At 37.6% G+C, this 21,855-nt stretch overlaps 1 protein-coding gene across 3 annotated transcripts in view; it reads right to left on the bottom strand.

Moving 5' to 3' along the window:
- Nucleotides 1-2,366: 2,366 nt before the first annotated feature.
- RYK (receptor like tyrosine kinase) overlaps nt 2,367-21,855 on the bottom strand; it is a 92,021-nt gene continuing 72,532 nt past the window's right edge. For 2 of the 3 annotated variants that reach the window (XM_033212636.1, XM_033212638.1), the window contains 5 exons: nt 21,239-21,371; nt 19,554-19,663; nt 19,232-19,391; nt 4,481-4,617; nt 2,367-3,505 (listed from right to left, as the gene is read on the bottom strand). In XM_033212636.1, the coding sequence (XP_033068527.1) occupies nt 3,394-3,505; nt 4,481-4,617; nt 19,232-19,391; nt 19,554-19,663; nt 21,239-21,371 (652 nt within the window). In that variant the 3' untranslated portion in view covers nt 2,367-3,393. The remainder of the gene's footprint in view (nt 3,506-4,480; nt 4,618-19,231; nt 19,392-19,553; nt 19,664-21,238; nt 21,372-21,855) is intronic. The other variant, XM_033212637.1, reaches the window with a different exon arrangement.

The following is a 21,855-nucleotide window of genomic DNA, read 5'->3' as shown; positions in this document are numbered from 1 at the left end:
AGTCTTTGTTATCTCTTCTTCCTTCACTAGATGGAACTGAAGGTTAGAGTGCTCAAGACTCAGTCCTAGGATCTCCTCTCCATCTATACACTCTCTCCCTAGCAACTCCATCCAGTACCATGGCTTTAAAAATAGTCTATATGCTATACTCCTACATTCGTATGTTCAGTGAGACCTTCCCTGAGCTGCAGACTCTCATCTGTCAATCAAAAATTTCCATAGAGATGATCAACTGGCATCTCAAACACAGTCTACACCAAATTATGGATTTATCTGGCCAATGCAAAATCCAGTTTCTCCTAGACTTTTCCCCATCTCAGTATATAGCTTGGCCATAAAACCAGATGCTCAAGCCCCAAACCAATTAGTCATTCCTGACCTCCCCGTTTCCTTCTTCACCCCACCGTCAACATCCAATGGATCCAGGTCCTGGTGTATCTTCAAAACGTATCTCCAATCTGCCCCTTCTCTCTGTATGTTCTCACTGCTCAAAGGGTCCAAACCACTATCTTTACTTTCCTGAATTACACAATAGCTTCTTAAAGGGTCTCGTTACTTATTCCTTTGAATTCTCACAATCCAATCTTCAGAGGAGCTGGCACAACCTTTTCAGAATGACAAATCAGATCACATTGCTACTTATTTGAAAAATCCTCAAATGAATACCCATTGTATTCAGCAAAAAATGTAAACTGTATACCACAGTTTACAAAGACCTGTTTCTTTGTACCACTCCCCTCACTAACTACATTCTAGCCACGCTAGCTACCTTTCTCTTTTTCTAACAGCAGCAGCTAGAGAATGAATGGGAAGGGCTGAGATTGGAGGCCAGCTTGCTTCTGCTTTAAGGCTTCTGCAATTATGTGCCTTCTGCCTCTGTGTTCTCATGGCTGGCTGCTTCTTGCCATTCAGATCACAATTCAAATGCCACCTGCTTAGGGAAGCTTGGCTAATTATGACATCTAAAGTTACACTCTCTAATATCACTCTATTATTTCTATCATAGCACTTACCAAAATCTTATTTATGTTCATTACCTGCTTTTCCTAACTAGAATGCAAAATCTAGAAAGGGAAGAACCTCATCTATCTTGTTCCCTGCATTATCCCGACAGTCAGGATACAGTGGGTGCTCAATAAATACACACTGAATGAGCAACCTAATCCTCCTTCTATCAAAAAAAAAAAAAAAAAAAAATTCTTACAACAGGAGGATTACAAGAAAGAACAGAATAGAATGCACTTCTAGGTCACCAGAGCCAGCTTATAATACCACAACAGTGCTTTGTCAATTTGTTTCTTTTCCATAAAAATTATGTTTTCTGCAAAATCAGTAAAATGTAAAACTTCAGTAACATTCACAATCTACAACAAAACTACTGGAAGAAGATGAGTCAGGGAAATCTTATAACTGCTCTTCCCTTCCCATGTCAAAGATTCCAAGTAGCTCAAGAAAAATCTACAATAAAAACACACACATAAAATAGAAGTGCTCACAAACACAAAAAGATAAGGTTACAAGCACCACACCATCCACCAAACTGAGGACATTTCTTACTATCTGTTAATTGAGGATAGAAGTCAAGTGTCTGTACTTATTTTTTAAAAATAGATCATGTACGTGTTAATAAACTGTGATTTTTAAACAATGCACTCACTTGAACACAAAATAAGACTGCCCTGAATACTGGAAGGGATGCTTGAGCTGAACAACTCCACGTGGAAAATACACAGTAAGTGCTATAAATGTTGACTGAACGCCTTCTAAGAATGCAGGTTATGAATGAAAATATAATTTACAAATGGTTCAAAGGGACTTTTTAAAAAACAGTCCTCCAGGGACTGGCTTCATATGAGTATTTCATAAAACCAAAGAACTGTTAACAAATGTACACAGAAAATCATGCCCTTAGCTTACCTGTGGAAAACCAGGCACTGTGTGAGCTATCTTTCCAGGTGTGTTGCTGATTCCTAAAGCTTTTTTAAAAACAGCGAAAGCCTCCAACTGCTGCACATTCTCCCTCATATATCTGTGAAGATGGGAGTAGTGGCAGTACCTGCAGGCCTAGCTATTTAGGAGGCCCATTCAACTCTGCTTTAGGCCAACTAAAACTGAGCATAAATACATACATACCCCTTACTTGCTGGTTCTGGAGAAATGTTTCAGTGTTTTAATACATTCTTATAACATTAATTCCAACTTTTTACTAGAACCTGGAGACTGAGCCAGCTGTAACTGTGTTAGGGCTTTGGAACTTGACTGAAACATCATGAAATAAAACACACATGTCCAGCTGTTGAATGTTCAAAGACTGACCAGACGCAATAACCAATCATTCATTATGAAAAATAATTTCAATACTGTCATAATATAAAACAAATCCTTTAATTTTTCAAGTGTTTAAAAAAACAATTTTATACTTAAGCCAGCCTTGAAGATAAGCACAAAATTTACCAGTTTACATTTAAAAAAAAAAAAAAAAGAATGACAACAACTCAAGCACCCACTCTGTGCATAGCACTATTCTAGGTGCAATAAAAGCGAATTTTAACCTTAGAAATATGAGTTCACTTTCTGGAATTGTATTATCTCCTTTTCCAGAGAGTAAAAATAAATAAAATCACCATTGTTTACTACAGATCTGCCCCAAACCACTCTGGTTCACAGAAAGGCTAATTTCTGCCAAATTAAAGATGTAATGAACTCAGTTCCTGCTTTCCCAAAACATACGAAAGCAGAATTCCTTTTCACCGAAAAAAATAAACAGTTTTCCATGCAAGGGCAGTTTGCTTCTAGTAAGTATTTAAAAAAATCGCTTTTTTCCTCTAGCTTTTCTTTAAATTTTCTTCCTCTAATACTGCCTTTTCTTGTACAAGGCAAACCAGGTATCTTTCAATGCTGTTTTTCCTTTCCTAAGAAAAGCATTGCATTTTGAAGACAAACCATTTCCCATAGTGACAAAAAATAACGTTAAAAAAACTTTAAAGGTGAGTCACTTACATCACCTTGATGAAGTAAAAAAATAAAAAGCAGTTGGCACTAAGATAGCTAATTCCAAATATCTGTGTCTAAACAATTTTAAAAACTGTTTATTTATTTTGTAAGAATGTACCCCTCCCTAGTCCAAAGTAACTATGTTTTAAAAAATTTTGGCCAAAAAATTTACAAAAACCCTTTCAGTTCAACCTAATAAAAGTGATTATCTAGAAAATATGCCACATTATTAAGTCTGTCTTAAAAAGTTCAGATTCTAAAGCATTCCTAAGGCACGGTGTTCTGGAAGACCAATGTGCTTCTGTTGGCGTTGTGTTAGATATGAAGCATCCATGACAGGCTTCAAGTGAGCCGCGACAGGCACCTTCCTCCTGATGCTGTGGGATTGGGAGAGAAGAGTCAGACGTAGGCCCCCAGGGCTGCGTGAAACTCTGTTAGGCACTGTACCAGCTGCTGAAACTTGGGCCTCTCCTCCGGATCTAAGGCCCAGCAACAGGCCATCACAGCAAACCTGCAGAGTGACAAAAATGAAAATTTGGACTAGTAAGGATACAGTATTCCTAAACTTTTGGTCAGTTTTATGCCAGTTATGCTGCCTGTCTAAAGGTGGGTATGGAGAGGATGATATATTAAAAACGGATTCATTTTACTATCTGTTGGCAGCTCTATAAAGAAGCTAAAAGAAATTATTTGGATTACATGTGTGAATTTCAATTCTTCATGACAGCATATCAAAATATTTCAGCAAATACAGAGAGTTCATGTAAAAACCTAAAACACAGTCAAAAAAGAACAACCTGTGTTTTCCTGTAGTTAAATTAAGAAAAAGAACTTGGAGGAAGAGAAAGTTTTATCTAAGTTCTATGAACCCTGGATCTAGAGTAAAATCAGTACAAAAGCTGCCACCTTGTCACGATGCAGAAACCTTCAGGGAGTTCTGGAACTGAGAACATACTCATCTGTACAACCAATCACCCTGAAGAGCCTCCTGTTTATCCCATCCTCATTACATGGCAAGATAAGCTACATGATAGAAGCAGGAAACAGAAAGCAACTATTTTGCTTACTAGTCCAGATCATCTTCCCTGTATCAGCTGATACTAACTGGCAAGGCAAAATGACAATAAGAAAGGTTTTATAACTACTATGTCCTTTATAATTACTTTATAACTACAAAAGTCAGGTACTCTGTATAGAAAAACTGACATAGTATTCAATTTTCTTAGTACGCTCTCTCAGACTAATTTATAGTGCTTAGATTATGCACTATAAAATAAAATGCAAGGCATTCTAATACCAAATGCATGAAAGAGTGAATGCATCTCCCTGACTTTGTGGTTCTTTATAAGAGTCTAATTTAAATCCAAAGAGTCATTATTCTCAAAAGGGAAGGCTCTATGTGAATATGGAAACCTGCTCTTTTCCCTTTATTCCAATATAGTAAATTGAATAAAACCCATGCCTTCAAGCTCAAAAAAAAACTCACAATTCATCAGGACAGTTGATTGGCTGGGCTATCCGGTAACCATCTTTCAGGTATGCGGCCATCTCGAAGGGGTCAATGTCCACGTAGGGCGTCTGGCCCAGAGTCATGAGTTCCCACAGCGTCACTCCAAAGGCCCACTAGGAAAGGAGCAGGAACACAATGAGGGGACATTTAAAACAACGGTCAGGGGGCCAGTGCCCACAGCCAGCTACAGTACAAAAAACAGCAGCTCAACTCATGCTTTGGAAAAGTGAAATGTTATTTACAAAAAGAAGTCTATCATACACAGTTAGTTTCCCTTGCTAAGATAAAAAAGAGTGCATCCAATATTAATATTATAAATTCTAAGTAATTGGATCCATTGGAAGTAATAGTTTACTGCTGATTACAAGTTATGTATTATGAATTATGTCTAAGACTCTTCTGAGAATTTGTAACTGTAAATACTATAGCTAGTCTGCATGAAAGATTCTTCTAATATGAGAATTTGTAACTGTAAATACTATAGCTAGTCTGCATGATTGAGAAGTGGAAAATGAACAGAATTTTAGTCTAATTAAAGGGAAGAGCATCCTAAGTGTAATATGCAAATGAGGGAAAATATAAGAAGGCATGAATTTTTACTGTATTTAAAGTTTTAAATTAAAGGATTAAAATAACTTCCAACCTTGCTTGAGTAAGCGATCAGATTTATTTAAAATCAACATGTAAATACAGAAAGGAACAGGAACAGTAAACAGTGCTAACAGTGTCCACTCATGGTCTGTTTGGAGCTCCCCATCTTGGCCAATTCCTGGCTGTACTCAGCTCCTGGAGAGCGTGCAGGAGGCGGGGGCAGGCAACATGTCTACACAGAGCTGCTGCCACATGGCTGGGAAGGACTCAGATCTGGTACATCCACTGATCTGCCACCAAGTGTGAACCCTAAGGTCAGAACAACTGAACTTGGATGAGGAGGGGGATATCTGTGTACTGTAGTATCAGGTTTACAAGTACCTACAAGTTCGAGGCATTTTGCATCCTTCAATACATTTAATTTCCTCAATAAACCTGTGAGAATCATTGGTAGCTCAATTTTACAGGTGAGAAAACTGAGGCTCAGAGAAATAGCTTGCCCCAAAATACATATTTTAATGAGTAAAAGAGAAAAAAGTGAAAAAAAGAAAAGGAAAAAAGAAAAATACCAAACACAAGTTAAATACAAGTCTGTTTATAAAATCTAAGCATGTTGCATTAAATTTTAGGTTATTTTTCAATAGTAACAAAATCCCAAAATACTTAATTTGTAAAATACACTGATTTTTTAAAAAGCCTTATAATAGTGAACAACAGCTACATTTTCCCCCAGAATCTATGCAAACAAGAAAACAATGAAATGACATATTTTAAAATACTTTAGGGCTAGGCACAGTGGCTCACACCTGTAATCCCAGCACTTTGGGAGGATCACCTGAGGTCGGGAGTTCAAGACCAGCCATGACCAACATGGAGAAACCCCATCTCTACTAAAAACATAAAATTATCTGGGCGTGGTGGCACATGCCTGTAATCCCTGCTACTCAGGAGGCTGAGGCAGAAGAATTGCTTAAACCCAGAAGGCGGAGGTTGTGGTGAGCCGAGATTGTGCCACTGCGCTCCAGCGTGGGCAACAAAGTGAGACTGTCTCAAAGAAAGAAAAAGAAAACATTAAAAACTGTCATAGAAAGCTCTATATAGAACCAAAATATACTTCAACAATGAAGATAAAATACAGTTTTTCAGACAAATAAAAGCAGAGAGACTATGTTTCCAGCAGACCTGTAAGATGTATGAAAGCGGTTCTTCATGTGGAAAGAAAATATACCACATGGAAATTTGAGTCAACACAAAGAATAAAGAGTGCTGAAAACATATTAGTAACAACTGAACATATTCTCTTATGTTAAAATTTCCTTGAGAGACTATTTAAAGGAAAAACAGCCAACAATATATTGTGGGGTTAATAATATACAGAGAAGTAAAAGGTATGCCCACAAACAGTTTGAAGACTGGAAGGGGATGAATGGAAACACTATATTAAACATGAAATGATATAATATTTTTGGAAAATAGAAGGTTTACATTGTAAAGCCTAGAGTAGGTTTTTTAACCTCAGCACTACTGATATTGTGGGCTGGAGGATTCTTTGCTGTGAGTAGCTGTCCTGTGCATTGTAGGATGTATAGCATTCTCCCTGGGCATAGCCATTAGATGACAGTAGCACATCCTCCAAGCTGTGACAACCCAAAATGCCTCCAGACATAGCCAAACGTCCCTTGGCACAGACAAATGCCCTTAACCAGAGCAAAACTGTCCCAGTTAGGAACCATTGTGTTAGACTGAACAACAACAAAAAATGTTAAATATCAGAAATAAAGGAGGGCACATCATCCTTTAGGACATCAAAAAATACTATGAACAATCCAATTTTATGCCAATAAATTCAGTAACTTAAATGAAATAAACAAATTTCTTAAAATACAAATTACCAAAACACACAGGAATAAACAGAACATCTGTATAGCCCTGTATCTATTAAAGATACTGAATTCACAATTCAAAACTTTTCCACGAAGAAAACTCAACATTGTTTGGTGAATTCTATCAAACTTGAAAGAAAATACAAATCTGTATTAGTTTCCTAGGGCTACCATAATAACATACTACAAACGGGTAGCTTAAACAACAGAAACGTATTGTCCCACTGCTCTGATAGCTAGAAGTCCAAATCCATGTGTCAGCAGGGCTGTGCTTCCCCGGAAACCTGGAGGGGGAATCTTCCCTTGCCTATTCGCAGCTTCCTGTGGTTGCCGGCAGCCCCTGGTGTGCCTTCGTTTGCAGTTGCAGCCCTGCGGTCCCTGCCTCTATCTTCACATGACATTTTCTCCTCATGTGTGTGTCTCTTGTCTTAGGGGGTATTAGAGCTCATCCTAATTTGAGTATGACCTCATCTTAACATTACATCTGCAATGACCCTATTTCCAAATAAGGTCATATTCTGAGGTACTAGGGATTAGGGCTTCAACCAATTTTTTTTTTTTTTTGGCGGAGAGGCAGGACACAATTCAACCCATTCATTACATACCCAATCCTACATAAACTTTCAGAACACAGAGGAAGGAGTATATCTCAATCACTCTGACGGCAGCATTACCCTAAATACCAAAACCAGGGGCTCGGCCTTTTGGAAACTATTATCTTTTTCATTAACAGTGATCATTAACACGGAGCAAAGCTTAGCCTTGAAGTCTATGCTTTGGGAGGAGGGGGCAGGGGACAGATGAAGAAGTGTGTATGGTTTCAAAATCTCCACAGAGTCTTGGAGGCTACTAAAATTTCCCTTACACCTACTGGGACATTCTAGTCTGCTTAAAAATGGAAAAATGATTTCAAATTAATAAAAGTTAAAGGACGGTGCCTGCTCACATCTAGTTATTTGCCTACCTTTAAAACCTTACTCTATACGAAACTTTTTTCTGAGAAGTAACAAGATCTATATGAAATCTCAATACTGACAGTCATTAGTAAATGTAATGCTTTATTTTTAAAATCGTGTCCAATTTCCATAGAGAAGGTAGTTCCCTGTACAGATGGAACAGAGCCCAAAGAAATGAAACTGGTCGGAAGGGTGCTCCCATCCCTTCCTCCTGAGATGAAATGATCCATTCAAACTAGATTTTGGAAGAAGAAACTCTGGGAATTGGTGACAAGTGCATCTTGACCCTTTGTACACCGGGAATAACCCCATCCACTGACATTATAACACCTTCTGACTATAAGGGACTTTGATAGTAATGTTGGTGGTATTTGAGATCTGGAGTTGAATGTAAGTATCACAGCAGCAATGTATACAAGTTTTCAAAAATTACTCCCTTCCCATTGTTTTGTTCACATTATTACTGCCTAACATTTACCTAAGGTTTTTATATTACAACTACAACACTAAAAGATGCCATCGAAAAGAACAGTTAAGCCAAAGGGAACAATGCCGTTTCATTTCCTTAAAAACTAACAAAAGTGATTAATTACATGTTGGCAAACCAACCCTTAAAAAAATAATCAAGACAAAATGGCACAGAAATGATTTGTGGAAAACTTGCTCTCTAAAGTCTTCTGATAACTGAACCATTTAAACTTTAGACAGACTTATTCTATAATTTCCTTCTGTTTGACGTCGGTGGAAAGGGGGCAATAAGAAGGTCATGCTGTTCTTTCCAGAGTTTTATGAAAGGCTGTGGCTATCTCCATTTAAAGAACACTTAGAGAATTACAATGTTATTCTATTCATCTTATTCCTCTCCCCAAAACATGTGTTATTTTATAGCTTCCATATATAAGATGTAAAATGGTTTTTCCACTAAAACATATATGAATATGACTTGTCAAATATTATATAAGTAAAATTCCTTTTTTCTTTTAGTGCAGCATTAACTAAAGATGGGGCTACTGAATTAAGACATTTCCAGTCATTACTTCAGGAACTTATAGTGCAAGGCTCACTTCAGTGAACTATAAACTGAAAAGAAAATAATTCCATTCAATTGTAAATTATCTTATCTGACCACAGTGGAAGTATCATCAGGTGTTCCATGGCTAGGCCTTTCTGTTCATATTAGAAACCTTATATCTCTTTCTCATCTGAAGACATGGCTGCAGATTACTGAAGTGCAATTAAATGAATCTGGGTTAAGTGTTTTATAAGAAGGGGAAGAATTATCTGGGGTGCTTGCTAAAAAGTACAGTTCCCCACTCCTATCTCAATAATTCTGAAGCCTGGATCACATTATTTAATTATTTATTTGTATTTTTAGCAGAAATCAGGTTTCACCATGTTGGCCAGGCTGGTCTCGAACTCCTGGTTTCAAGTGATCCACCCGCCGTGGCCTCACAAAGTGCTGGAACTATAGGCATGAGCCACCATGACAGGCCTGGATCATATCACTTTAAACAAAAGTCCTTGGTGGGTCTTAAGAATGGGCAAATTTAGCAAGTACTCTTAGATATGTTAGCAGCAGTGATCAGACAGCAACGACAGTTTTCATTTATTTTTATTGTAGTACAGCTGACACACAAGAAACTGCACATAAAGTATTCAACTGGATAAGTTCTGACATACATAAACACTCCTGAAACCACTGCCACAACCAAGATAAGGAGCATATCTATCACCTCCGAAAGATTCTGTTTTGATCCTTTCCCTTCATCCCTCCCTACCACCAGCACTACCATCCCTAAGTACCCACTAATCTGCTTTCTGTCACTATATAGTTGGCATTTTCTAGAATTATATAAATATAATTATTCAAGCTGTACACTGTTTTCCTAGCTTCTTTTACTCAGAATAATGATTCTGCGATTCATCATGATGTAGCATGTACCAACAGTTCATTCCTTTTTATTTAGTAGTATAGCTCGTCATATGAATACTGCAGTTTACCCATTTGCCTGTTGATAAGCATTTGAATTATGTTCAGACTTAGCTATTAAAAATAAAGCTGCTATGAACATCTGTGTACAGTGTTGGTAAGAACGTTTTCATCTCTCTAAGAGCAAAATGACTGAATATGGTACATATATATTAATTTTAAGAAATTGCCAAACTGTTTTCCAAAGTAACTATACCATTTTACATTCCTGCCAGCAGTGTAAAGGAGCTCTTGTTCTTTCATATCTTTGTCAATATTTGGTATGGTCAGACTTTTCAATTTTAGCCAAACCAACAGTATCTCACTGTGGTTTAATTTTGCATTTCCCTAATGAATGACTAATAATGTTGATAATATTTTTCAAACTTGGAGAGACTATCTTGAGTTTTCTGACCAAGGCAAAAACGGTGTACCTCTCCTACTGTGTATGTATTCTTTAATTTCTCTCAGCAATGTATTGTACAGCTCTTTCACATTTTTTGTCAGATTTATTCCTGAGAATTTCATATTTTTGATGTTCTTATAAACGTTCTCAAAACTTTAATTTCTTATTTTTCATTGTTTAAAAATACAATTTATTTTTGTACATTGATCTTGCAATCTTTCTAAACTCACTTATTAGTTTTAGTAGCGTTTTTCTATATCATACCGAATGTTCTACATAAATTATCATACTATTCTGCAAATAGTTACCTTCTTCTATCCACTCTTTTCTTCCCTTAGTGCACTGGCTATAACCTCAAGGACAGTGCTGAGTAACAGAAGTGATAATAGTGGGCAACTTTGTCTTGTTCCTGATATTAAACAAAAAGAATTCAGCCTTTCACCACTAAATATGTTAGCTATAGGTTTTTCTGTAGATGCCCTTTACCAGGTCTAGAGCAGATGTCCAGAGGGACATGCCTCCTCTTAGATGCCTCTTCAGGTCTGGTGCGTCCCAAGTGCCAAAAAAGGACCTCAGTGCCTCTGGAGTGGGGCCCTGGCAAAGAGCCACTGAGGTGCCTTCCCACCTAGCTGAGAGATGATGTTCCCACCCCAAGCGGCCTGAAAAGCAGAGTACTAAGCCAAAGAGAATTATTCTTGAGTCCTAAGGTTTAATATTGTTTGTTCGGTTAGGTTTTCAACTTATTTTAGACACATTCCTCCTTTCTTCTTTCCTATTTCTTCCCTTTGGAATGAGTATGTCTACCCATTACTTGTCCCACCACTGTATTTTTGAAGCACATAACTTGTTTGCTTTTATAGGTTCAGAGCTAGAGAAGAATTTGCCTCAGCATAAACTATACCTTGAGGTTCATCCATATTGGATTTAGATGATATTTAAATGACACTTTGGACTTAAGACGTTAGAGCTGATGCTAGAATAAGTTAAGACTTTTAGGCCTGTTGGGATGGAATGAATGTATTTTGCATGTGAGAATGACATACATTTTGGAAGGCCAGTGGCAGAATGTGGTGGACTGAATGTCTGTGTCCCTGCCACCATTCACATACTGAAACCTTAACCCCCAAGTGATGGTATTAGGAGTTGGGGCCTTTGGGAGATGGTCAGGTCATGAGAGTGCAGCCCTCATAAATGGGATTGGTACTCTTATAAAAGAGACCACCAGAGAGCTCCCTCACCGCTTATGTCACATGAGGACCCAAAGAGAGGATAGACATTTACGAACCAGGAAAGAGGCTCTCAACAGACACCGAACCTGCTGGCACCTTATATTTTGGACTTTCCTAGACTCTAGAATTATGAGAATTCAGTGTTTGTTATTTAAGTTATCCAGTCTACGGCAGTTTGGTATAGTGGCCCCAATACACTAAGACACCAATTCAACTTCAAACATCAGCGATCTTCAAGCAGAGTGTTATACATGATTGAAAAGTGACTACTTCTGCTATGAACCTGCCCTATGATCTGTGATTAGGAAAGACAGAGGAGCCAACATTGGATGCTAACCAGGCCATTACACGCATCTGTTATTTGTGGCACTTTTTGTCACTGCATCAGATGCACAGATATTACTCCATCAGAACACTGGGGCTATCTGAAGGGAATATTAAACAGAATAAGAACAAATCTCTTTAAAGGAATGTAAAGAGTTGTTTACAAGATTTTATCGGTAAATTATCCTGAGGGAGAGCCAACGACAGAAAACATACCCAGGCCAACTACTTGATCACAGGACAGCAAGTGCTCACCTCTGAAAATACAGCAACTCTTCCTAAAGTAAATCCATTTATTCCTCATTCTAAGGAAATATTAGGATGAATAAAACAATACCATTAAATAAAACTAAATATCTTAACGTTAATATTAAATTTAAAAGTTTTATTTCTTCAAGTCTGAAATAATCCTTGCACCTCTAGATTTTTCCTGTCTTTAATATTTATTCCTCTTAATGTAAACTTAATACTTAAATAATTGTTCCAAGATTATTGTATATAAAATCAGCAACTATAAAGGAAACAAATATTAGGAATCTACGCCTTACTCTAAAATTAATAATGAATAAAGTTTTCTATACTTTAAAAAATAATAAGCATCCTCCATAACTCTAGCTTTCTCTTTGATACCACAGTAGTTCAGCAGACTACTCTTCATGGGTATATTATAAATGTCAGACTCTCGTGCTCAGGTCTGCTCGGGATACAACAAGCACTGGGCTCCCTCCACAGCACTGGGCAAACAGGGAGTTAAAGAGTCATATGTTAGCAATGTGCTGCAGATGCAGTCTCTGGATAACTTCAGATTTCCCTTTATTTTCTAGGTAATCATTAACATTCACAAAATAAATTATGTAAAGGCACAAGCAACACATTTTGGTGTGTCCTATCCCCTAAAAACTGTACCTTTAAAAGGATCTCTTCATTGCCATAGACCATGCTGACAATATTTGGCATGGAAGTTATTTCCTTGACTTGTTTTTCTTAAGAAAATGCTTCTTAAACACAATGTAATACTACAAAGACAAGAAAACCAATAAGAAAGAAATTCATAACTGCGGACTCCTGATTACATTTAGTAATCTCCTAATAGAAAGTAGTTCTTAAGAGCAGAATTACGTTAGCTACTATAATTAGCTAAATAATTCAAAGAACATGTAAATCAAGAGCTCTATTTTCAAAAAAAGGAAAAGTCACATAAAAAAATTTATGGTGGTATCCACATCTGATGAAAACACAATAAAAACAATATCCAGAAATTCTTAAGAATGCCTACAATGATATCATATCTTAGAATAATATTAGACATTTATAACTAGTCAAATCTTGATGTGCATAGTTCTCAAGCTCAACAGTTAAAAGTTGATGTTAACATAAGAATCTGGACATACTGAAATATTGAATCCTTTCAGTAGAAATTCTGAAAACACAACCTAGAGATGCAATGTATTATTTTTATGATGGAAAACATTAATGTATTTCTAAATAAATCATGTAGAATTTTTAATTATAAAGAAATGCAAAAATATTAAGGATGCCTTAAAGGACAGAGAAAATGTTCCCTCCAAGGCAGCAGTATCATTTGTTGGGTGCTACATTTACATCTAAAAATATGTATTTCACATGTGTATAGACTCTGGTGGAAGTGTCCAAAAATAGAATATTAAATGTAACTTTTAAGCCCCCAACTTCACCCATAAAGAAAAAGTGGTAACAGAACATAATGACTGTGTGTACGCATTTCCAACCCAAATGTTAAAAAGCAATTTTCAACATGTGCACTTTAAAATATTTTAAGAATTAAAAAAAAATTCAATCCCAAAAAACTAAAAGGCAGGATTTTTACATGAATAGTCACATCATAGTCATGGAAAACAGAAGGGTGTTCCTAGTCCTTTCAATTCCAATTATCTAAAGCAAAGGTGATACATACATATGTGTGTGTGGGATTGTATATACACACATACATATATACGGAAACAAATTTATAATAATCTAAAAAAGAAAAATGTGAGCATTTTCTAGGAGTTAATCAAGTTAAATGCAAATCAAAGGATATTTTAACATCACATGCTAAGTATAGCTCAGAAAATTTGGGTCACACAGCTATTTCAAGTAAGTTTATGCCAAAACACACTGAAAGTAATTATGATGTTAAAGTCATTCTCCTGTTGAGGTGCCTCTTGCAGGGGCAGCTAGCGTGAGGCTGGGGAATCGCTAAGCTATGTGTCATGCCCTATGCTGCCCAGACTCGTGAACAATTGAGTCAGGGTGGCTAAAATCTACTCCAGAAAACCAAAAGGCAAGATGTTTGCTTATGCCTTCTTTGTGCAGGCATGCAGAGAACCTAAGAAGAAAAACCCAGAGATCCCTGTCAATTTTGCAAAATTGACCAAAAAGTACACTGAGAAGTGGAAGACAATGTCTGGGAAAGAGAAGTCTAAATCTGATGAAATGGCAAAAGCGGATTAAATATGCTATGATTCAGAAATGAAGGATTATGGACCATCTAAGGGAGGCAAAACAAAAAAATAAAAAACAAAAAGGACCTCAATGTCCCCAAAAGGTCACTGTCCAGATTCTTCCTGTTCTGTACAGAATTCCGCCCCAAGAATTCAGACCCTGGCATCTCTATTGGTGATGTGGCAAAAAAGCTAGGTGAGAGGTAGAATAATTTAAGTGACACTGAAAAGCAGCTTTGCATCACAAAGGCAACAAAGCTGAAGGAGAAGTATGAGAAGGATGTTGCTAACTGCAAATCTAAAGGAAAGTTTGATGGCGCAAAGGGTCCCGCTAAAGTTGTCTGGACAAAGGTGGAGGAGAAAGGCAAAGATGATGAGGAGGAAGAGGCGGAGGAGGAGGATAATGAATAAAAAACTTTATCTGTAATAACTAACTAACTAAAGTAACTCTCTTGTGAAGCTGATCACCATTAAGTTAATGGTGATATTTAAAAATAAAGCTGCCACATGAACAAGCAACTAAGTATTTGGTATAACTGCATTCTGATGATGGCAGATTCTTACATAAAATGTGTGAACTCCTGCAAAATGTCATCACCATAAAAATAACTATTTCTGATATAATTTGAAATGTTCTGCCTAACCAAACCATGCCATGTATCCTCAACATGAACTTTGCCAGTTAATACCCAGCTGAAGAGACTCAATGCTCTAGGAGCATCTTGCTTGGAGATGTATTATTAGCTATAGCCTCATTTGTTGAAAGTATATTATCTAACTTAATTTTCACTCTGTAGGTCCTGCAAAATATTTGATCATAAATATTACAAAAAAAATCCTATCATCACTTAATTATACGATGGTATACCTACACCGAAATACATTAAATGAAGTAATACAAGCTGGGTGCAGCGGCTCACACCTATAATCCCAGTGCTTTGAGAGGTCAAGGCAGGAGGATCGCTTGAGCCTAGGGGTACAAGATCAGCCTGGGCAACACAGCAAGCCTCCATCTCCACAAAAAATAAAAGAATTAGCCAGGTGTGGTGGCACACACTGGTAGTCCTAGCTACTCAGGAGGCTGAGGCAGGAGCATCACTTGAGCCCCCGAGTACAAGGCTACACTGAGCTATGATTGCACCACTGCACTCTCACCTGGGCAATAGAGTGAGACCCTGTGTCTAAGGAAAAAAAAAAGTAATACATATTTTGGGGGCCTCCACTGTGCAAGCAAATAGCACTACTCATCATCTTGCATACCCCTTTGAAATACAAGCTATCAATGCTCCTTTTTCTAAGAGAATAATAAAAAAATTTCCAACCTCTTCATATTACACGAAATACTTATAGATTATCATCTAAGAATTACCTTCCATTTTCTGCCCATTGAACTAGTTTTGGTTCACCACAACAACTGCCATTTCATTTCAGCAAAGGCAACTATACTATATTTCAATAAATAGCAAAATAAAAATTTTAAATCAACCACTGGAAATAAAAAAATTAACATCCCAAAGAGACAAGTGAATCCATCTTTTAAATCAACTATGGAATAAAATTTTCAAAGTAAACACTTAAGAAAAGTTTCTTTTACTTTTCTACATTTAAAAATGTTTAGATGTGAGCTTTCATTAAAGGAGTAAATTTGAGAACCACGCTGCTCTAATTCAATTGACATTATGTTTTAAAATTACGTTCTACAACCAAAGCCAAACCGATTCCTCCTGCCTGCCCCCTTCCCACTCCATGAAAATAGCTTTGCTTAATGTAGAACTGGTAAACAGTTCCAGATACAATTCAAAATTTCTGAATAAAGATTTGGCAACTCTAAAACCAAAACCTTATCAAAGGGTAGAACTAGTCCTTCCTGTCATTTAGTACAGCAGCTGTGCATTGGTCCAAAATCAAACTCAGCTTTCCTTTCATATGTCATTTGAAAAAAATCAAAATCAAAACCAAAAATGTAACCCTTCTCTCCCTAAAAAAAAAGCCCAGGTTCTCATTAGATAGCCATTAAAAGTATCTAAGCTGCTTTGCATATTTGTACTGCTTTACTTGGTATGTTTAACTTCTAGACATTCACGCTAGAGGGACATTTTTTCTTTATCATCAAAGCTCTGGAAAAACAGACCAGGATTAGTACCCCACTGCTCTACAAGCTGAACCTTGGGATTCAGTGTCCAAGAGTCTGGTTTTATTTTCCTCATCCTGGCTCACCATGCCCCATGCCTCTCTGGCTAGGAGAGGCTGTGGACAACATGAAACAGGTTGTCATTCAGTGTTAGCTTCTGAGACTGCTCTGTGAAGCAGATCACATCCCTTCTCATAATCATTCATATTTACTTTGTTCATCTCACAAGTGTCAGATAAACTATTTGTTTGAGAATAGTTTATCTTGAGTTAAAACAAAATATTTTGAAGATACATACAATGAAAGACCTTGTTAACAAAATTAGCTGGGCATGGTGGTGCACGCCTATAGCCCCAGTTACTCAGGAGGCTGAGGCAGGAGAATCGCTTGAACCGAGGAGGTGGAGGTTGCAGTGAGCCGCAATCGCGCCACTGCACTCCAGTCTGGTGACAGAGCGAGACTCTGTCTCAAAAAAAAAAAAAAAAAAAAGGTTTAAAATTTGTATAAGTAAATTGCATATTTACATTAAGTGAACACATTTTATCAAAATATTTCATATGTAAAAGGAGCAATATATCTGTATTAGTCCCTTCTCACACTGCTATGAAGAAATACCCAAGACGGGGTAATTTATAAAGGAAAGAGGTTTAATTGACTTATTTCTGCATTGCTGGGGAGGCCTCAGGAAACTTACAATCGTGACGGAAGGAAAAGGAGAAGCAGGTACCTTCCTCACAGGGTGGCAGGATGGAGTGAGTGCAAGCAGGGGAAATGCCTGATGCTTATAAAACCATCAGATCTCGTGAGACTCTAACAGCATGGGGGAACCCGCCCCCCATGATCCAATTATCTCCACCCTTGGTCCCACCCTTGACATGTGGGGATTATGGGAATTACAATTCAAGATGAGATTTTGGGTGGGGACATAGCCAAACCATATCAATATCAAATAGCACATAGTTTCCAGAAAGGAAAAAAAAATTTACTTAGTAGTTAGAGTTAATGAAAGGATTTTTCCCCTTTCTCAAATTATTCTTATTTTAAGGATTTTTAATCAGAAAATCTGGGTCTGGGTCACAGCTCCTCTCCATAAGGCTTTCAGTAAAGAAATCTTAGATCATTTCAATTATTGACTGCAGTGAACTGAATGGTAGCCCCAAAGATATGTCTATGTCCTAATCCCCAAAACTTGTAATTACCTTATATGACAAAATGTGATTAAGTTAAGGACCTTGAGAGGAAAAGTTTATCCTGGATTATGTAGGTGGGTTCTAAATCATATGCAGAGAGAGTTTGCAACACATACGTGAAGGAGAAGATGGTATGAACTTGGAACAGAGAGATGGAACCACAAGCCAAAGAATGCCAACAGCCACCAGGAGCTGAAAGAGGCAAGGACTGCTTCTCCACTAGAGCCTCTGGACGGAGCCCAGCCCTGACTACACCTTGATTTCAGACATTTGGCCTCAGAAGTGAACCACGAGAGACTATACTTCTATTGTTTAAAGCCACCAAGGTTGTAGTAATTTGCTACAGCAGCCACAGAAAACCCATACACCAAGGAAACGAGTATATACCAATTAATATAATTAATTAGCATACAGTAATACATGATTTAAAGATTAATCCTTAAAACATACACACTTTGAAGCAAAAGAGTATCCCTAAATTATAAAATATAGAGACACAAAATAATGATACAGTAAGCCCAATTCTTACAGCTGAAGCTTAGAAGCAAATTATTCTATAGGATTTTACATGTAACATAAACAGATTATCACTGAGTGAACATAGGTGGGACCCTATAAGCAGAAGTTTTACCTAATCCCTAAATATTCTGCAACAATAATAAAGTCTAACAGGAAATAGACAGGAAATTAAATTATGCTTAGTTTTCCAAATAAGACTAAGAAATCAAGTGACAGAAATTTTAAATGGCTCTAAAATACCCACAAGTGAACGTGGCTTCTGAAACTATACATCACTAAGTACAAAGGAACTTGACAAAAGGACGAGGATGGCGTGGGGAATTACACATTTTACAGGCCATAACACTTAGAAGAGGTCATCTGAAAAAAAGAAAACACCTTTATGATCTGGAAACAATTTGGTCTGTCTCTTAAATAAGAAAAAAAATAATAATGAAATTACTGTAACCTCTCTGAGTCTCAAAATCCTCACCTTTAAAACTGGGATACCACAGCCTCCCTCCTAGTGTTAATAGTGCTCCTGTCGCTGGGCATGGTGGCTCACATCTGTAATCCCAGCACTCTGGGAGGCGGAGGCAGGTGGATCAACTGAGGTCAGGAGTTCAAGACCAGCCTGGCCAACATGGTGAAACCCAGTCTCTACTAAAAATACAAAATCAGCTGGGCATGGTGGCACATGCCTGTAATCCCAGCTATTGGGAGGCTGAGGCCGGAGAATCGCTTGAACCTGGGAGGCAGAGGATGCAGTGCGCTGGGATGGCGCCACTGCACTCCAGCCTGGGCAAGAAGAGTGGAACTCCGTCTTAAAAAAAAAAAAAATAGTGCTTCTGTCAGAGCAGTACTGTGAGGATGAAATGAGATTACACACAGTGCTGGCCTATGGTCTGGGTCACAGCTCCTTTCCATAAACTGGATGATTGGCAGCTAATTACACTTGCTTTCTGGATAAAAATTTCCAGGAACAGCTAGCAGATTTTTTAAAAACCCAAAAGACAAAAACAGTAAAACATTTAGAAACAGAAAGCTATTTCTCTATTCTTTTGCTATCTGGGGGTCTCAGCACTTACCACATCACTAGCGCTAGAGAACTCGTTATTAACCAGACTTTCAAGAGCCATCCAACGAACTGGCCTGTTTTCATTGTCCCCCAGACAGTGATAGTCCATGGGGAACAAGTCTCTGGAGAGGGCATTGTCTGTGATCTTAACTTGAAGTGTGTCATCAATGCTGAAAAGTAAAGACATGAACATCAAATGCAATCAAGAGTATTAAAAAGTAGGGATTACCCCCACCCTTCAATACAACACAAGTCCCACTGTGACTCGCAGAGAACCCGAAATCCAGGAAGCACTCTACATCAAGTGACAGCGTAAAGCTCATGGCACCTACACACAGTTCCTAGCAGCCAGGTCTTTGTGGATGACTTCCCTTCTGGCCAGGTAGCTCATTCCACAGGCAATCTGAATAGCCATGTGTACCAGGTCTTGTTGAGAAATTGCCTGTGGTAACAAAAAATGACATGGTTTGCAAATAGCACACAAATATGATGGCACTTTCTTACTTTCTTATTTCATTCCACAATCCTACTCCATCCAAAAATACTGCTTTAAACCTACACACTGAATTTTTAAAAGCTATTTCTTTACCAAGAATATGTTCCCATATATCCCTGTACTTATATCAACTACAGTCCTTATTATTTTATAATCTACCATTTACTCTCTGTCTCCTTTCATCTGTTAGATGTGTCTCCCCAATATCCAGCACACAGAGCAGCTGCTCAATACATCTGTTCAGTGAATGCTGAGTTCTCAAGGTAATATTTCAAATGTTTATAATTCAGTAATCTTTTTTCCCCCCAAAACAGTAGTTTTTATTAGGAGATTCTCTCCTCAGGATTATTTTCAAATTAACAGAAGTCTAAGCCTGGTGCAGTGGCTCATGCCTATGATCCCAGCACTTCGGGAGGCTGAGGTGGGAGGATTACTTGAGTCCAGGAGTTTGAGACCAACCTGGACAACATACTGAAGCCCTGTCTCTACACAAAATTATTTTTTTTTAAATTAGCCAGGTATGGTGGCATGTTCCTGTGGTCCCAGCTACTCAGGAGGCTGAGGTGGGAGGACTGCTTAAATATGGGAGGTTGAGGCTGCAGTGAACTGTGATCACACCACTGCCCTCCACCCTTAGTGACTGAGATCCTGTCTAACGAAACAAAAAACAAAAAATCCCAAAGTACAAGCCCCTAGCTTTTTCTGCTGGCGTGCTTCTTTAGGTGGATGACAGTACTTGGGGTGGAGGAATAAAATTCTTCCCCAGGTAATGCAGATGAGCCACAGGTTCTAACCACTTGTTGAGAATCCCAGCTTTAGTCTTGTCAATTTATAAAGCATATTATACATATTAAGCCAAATACTCAATGCAGCCTTTGAACCCATTTTCTCCTGGCAACTCTAATAAATATACTACTATAAATCCTAAAGCAACTTAATTGGACTACAAGATACAGCAGACAGCAAAAAACCCACTAGGCTTTACTACCACTACCATCATAATATGCATGGTATCTGACCTTTGCTTCACAGTATAAACACAAGCAGGGAAGAGAAACACTCTTAGATGACTGTCATCTTACAGCCAAGCATATTAACAATACATCCAATTACCTCCTACAATCTAGACCTGCAGTCATCACCAGCCTTTGGTATATATAGTATGAACCAAATGGCTCTAGAAAGTCTGTTTCCATTCCTAAGAGGAAGATCTAGGACAAGTACCCTCAGTTATCAGGAAAACACCTGAGATGGCATTACAAAGGGTTTGAGTTGATTATGAATAAGTACACAATGAAAATATAAGGAAAACTTTAGCATCAGCACAGTGTAAGCCTCAAGGCGGGAACATAAGCCAACATTTTCCTTTAAACCAACAGGTTATAAATATCTTGTGGTTCATTTGAGGTTCTTTTTTGCAGGCCTTTAAACAGTTTATATTCAAGAATGTTAATATCTACTTTCAAAGACATTATCAGAAACTACTGGTAAATAATTGGTATTTGGGCAAATTTTTCTCACCTGTGGATTATTGGCCTCTACTAACTTGCACTGCCGTAAAAACAATTTAAGATTCCCCCAATTCATGTAAGGCAATATCACCATGGGCTTTTCTCCTTCTTCTATACACACATGAGTAATAGGAAGAAGATTTCTATAAAATAATAAAAAATTGGGAGAAAGACAAAGGAATCCAAAATGTTAGGGGCTTACTTCTAATAAAAATAATCTAAAACAAAACAAAATCCCCAAAATACTTAAAAACATGATTACCATTAAAAACGTAAAATTATAAGTGCTCTGTATTTTAAACCAGACTTAAGTGTTCCCCATGTATGTGCATATATCACCATATATGCACATTCTTGGTAGGGCAAAGTCATAAACTCAAAGTTGCTTCCCGTGGGCTGGATTATCTGAAGGCACACTCTAACCACACTGTATCTTTACTCCAAAGGGCAATTCATCAGAGACATCTAAAAACTGACTTGCCCATGAGTGTATTATGATAATAAAATCCCACTTACTCCATATCACACATGAAAAAGAAAAAAAAAAAAAAGGCCCAATCCAGACTGTGGTCAAGAATATGATCATCAAAAAGGTCTCTAAAATGCTGAAACTGCCACAAAAGCCAA

The sequence above is a fragment of the Trachypithecus francoisi genome, unplaced genomic scaffold, assembly GCF_009764315.1.
Source record: "Trachypithecus francoisi isolate TF-2019V2 unplaced genomic scaffold, Tfra_2.0 Lachesis_group0, whole genome shotgun sequence".
NCBI lineage: Eukaryota > Metazoa > Chordata > Mammalia > Primates > Cercopithecidae > Trachypithecus > Trachypithecus francoisi.
Note: the sequence above shows the minus strand (reverse complement) of the source record. Positions and strands in the feature narration are given on the sequence as shown.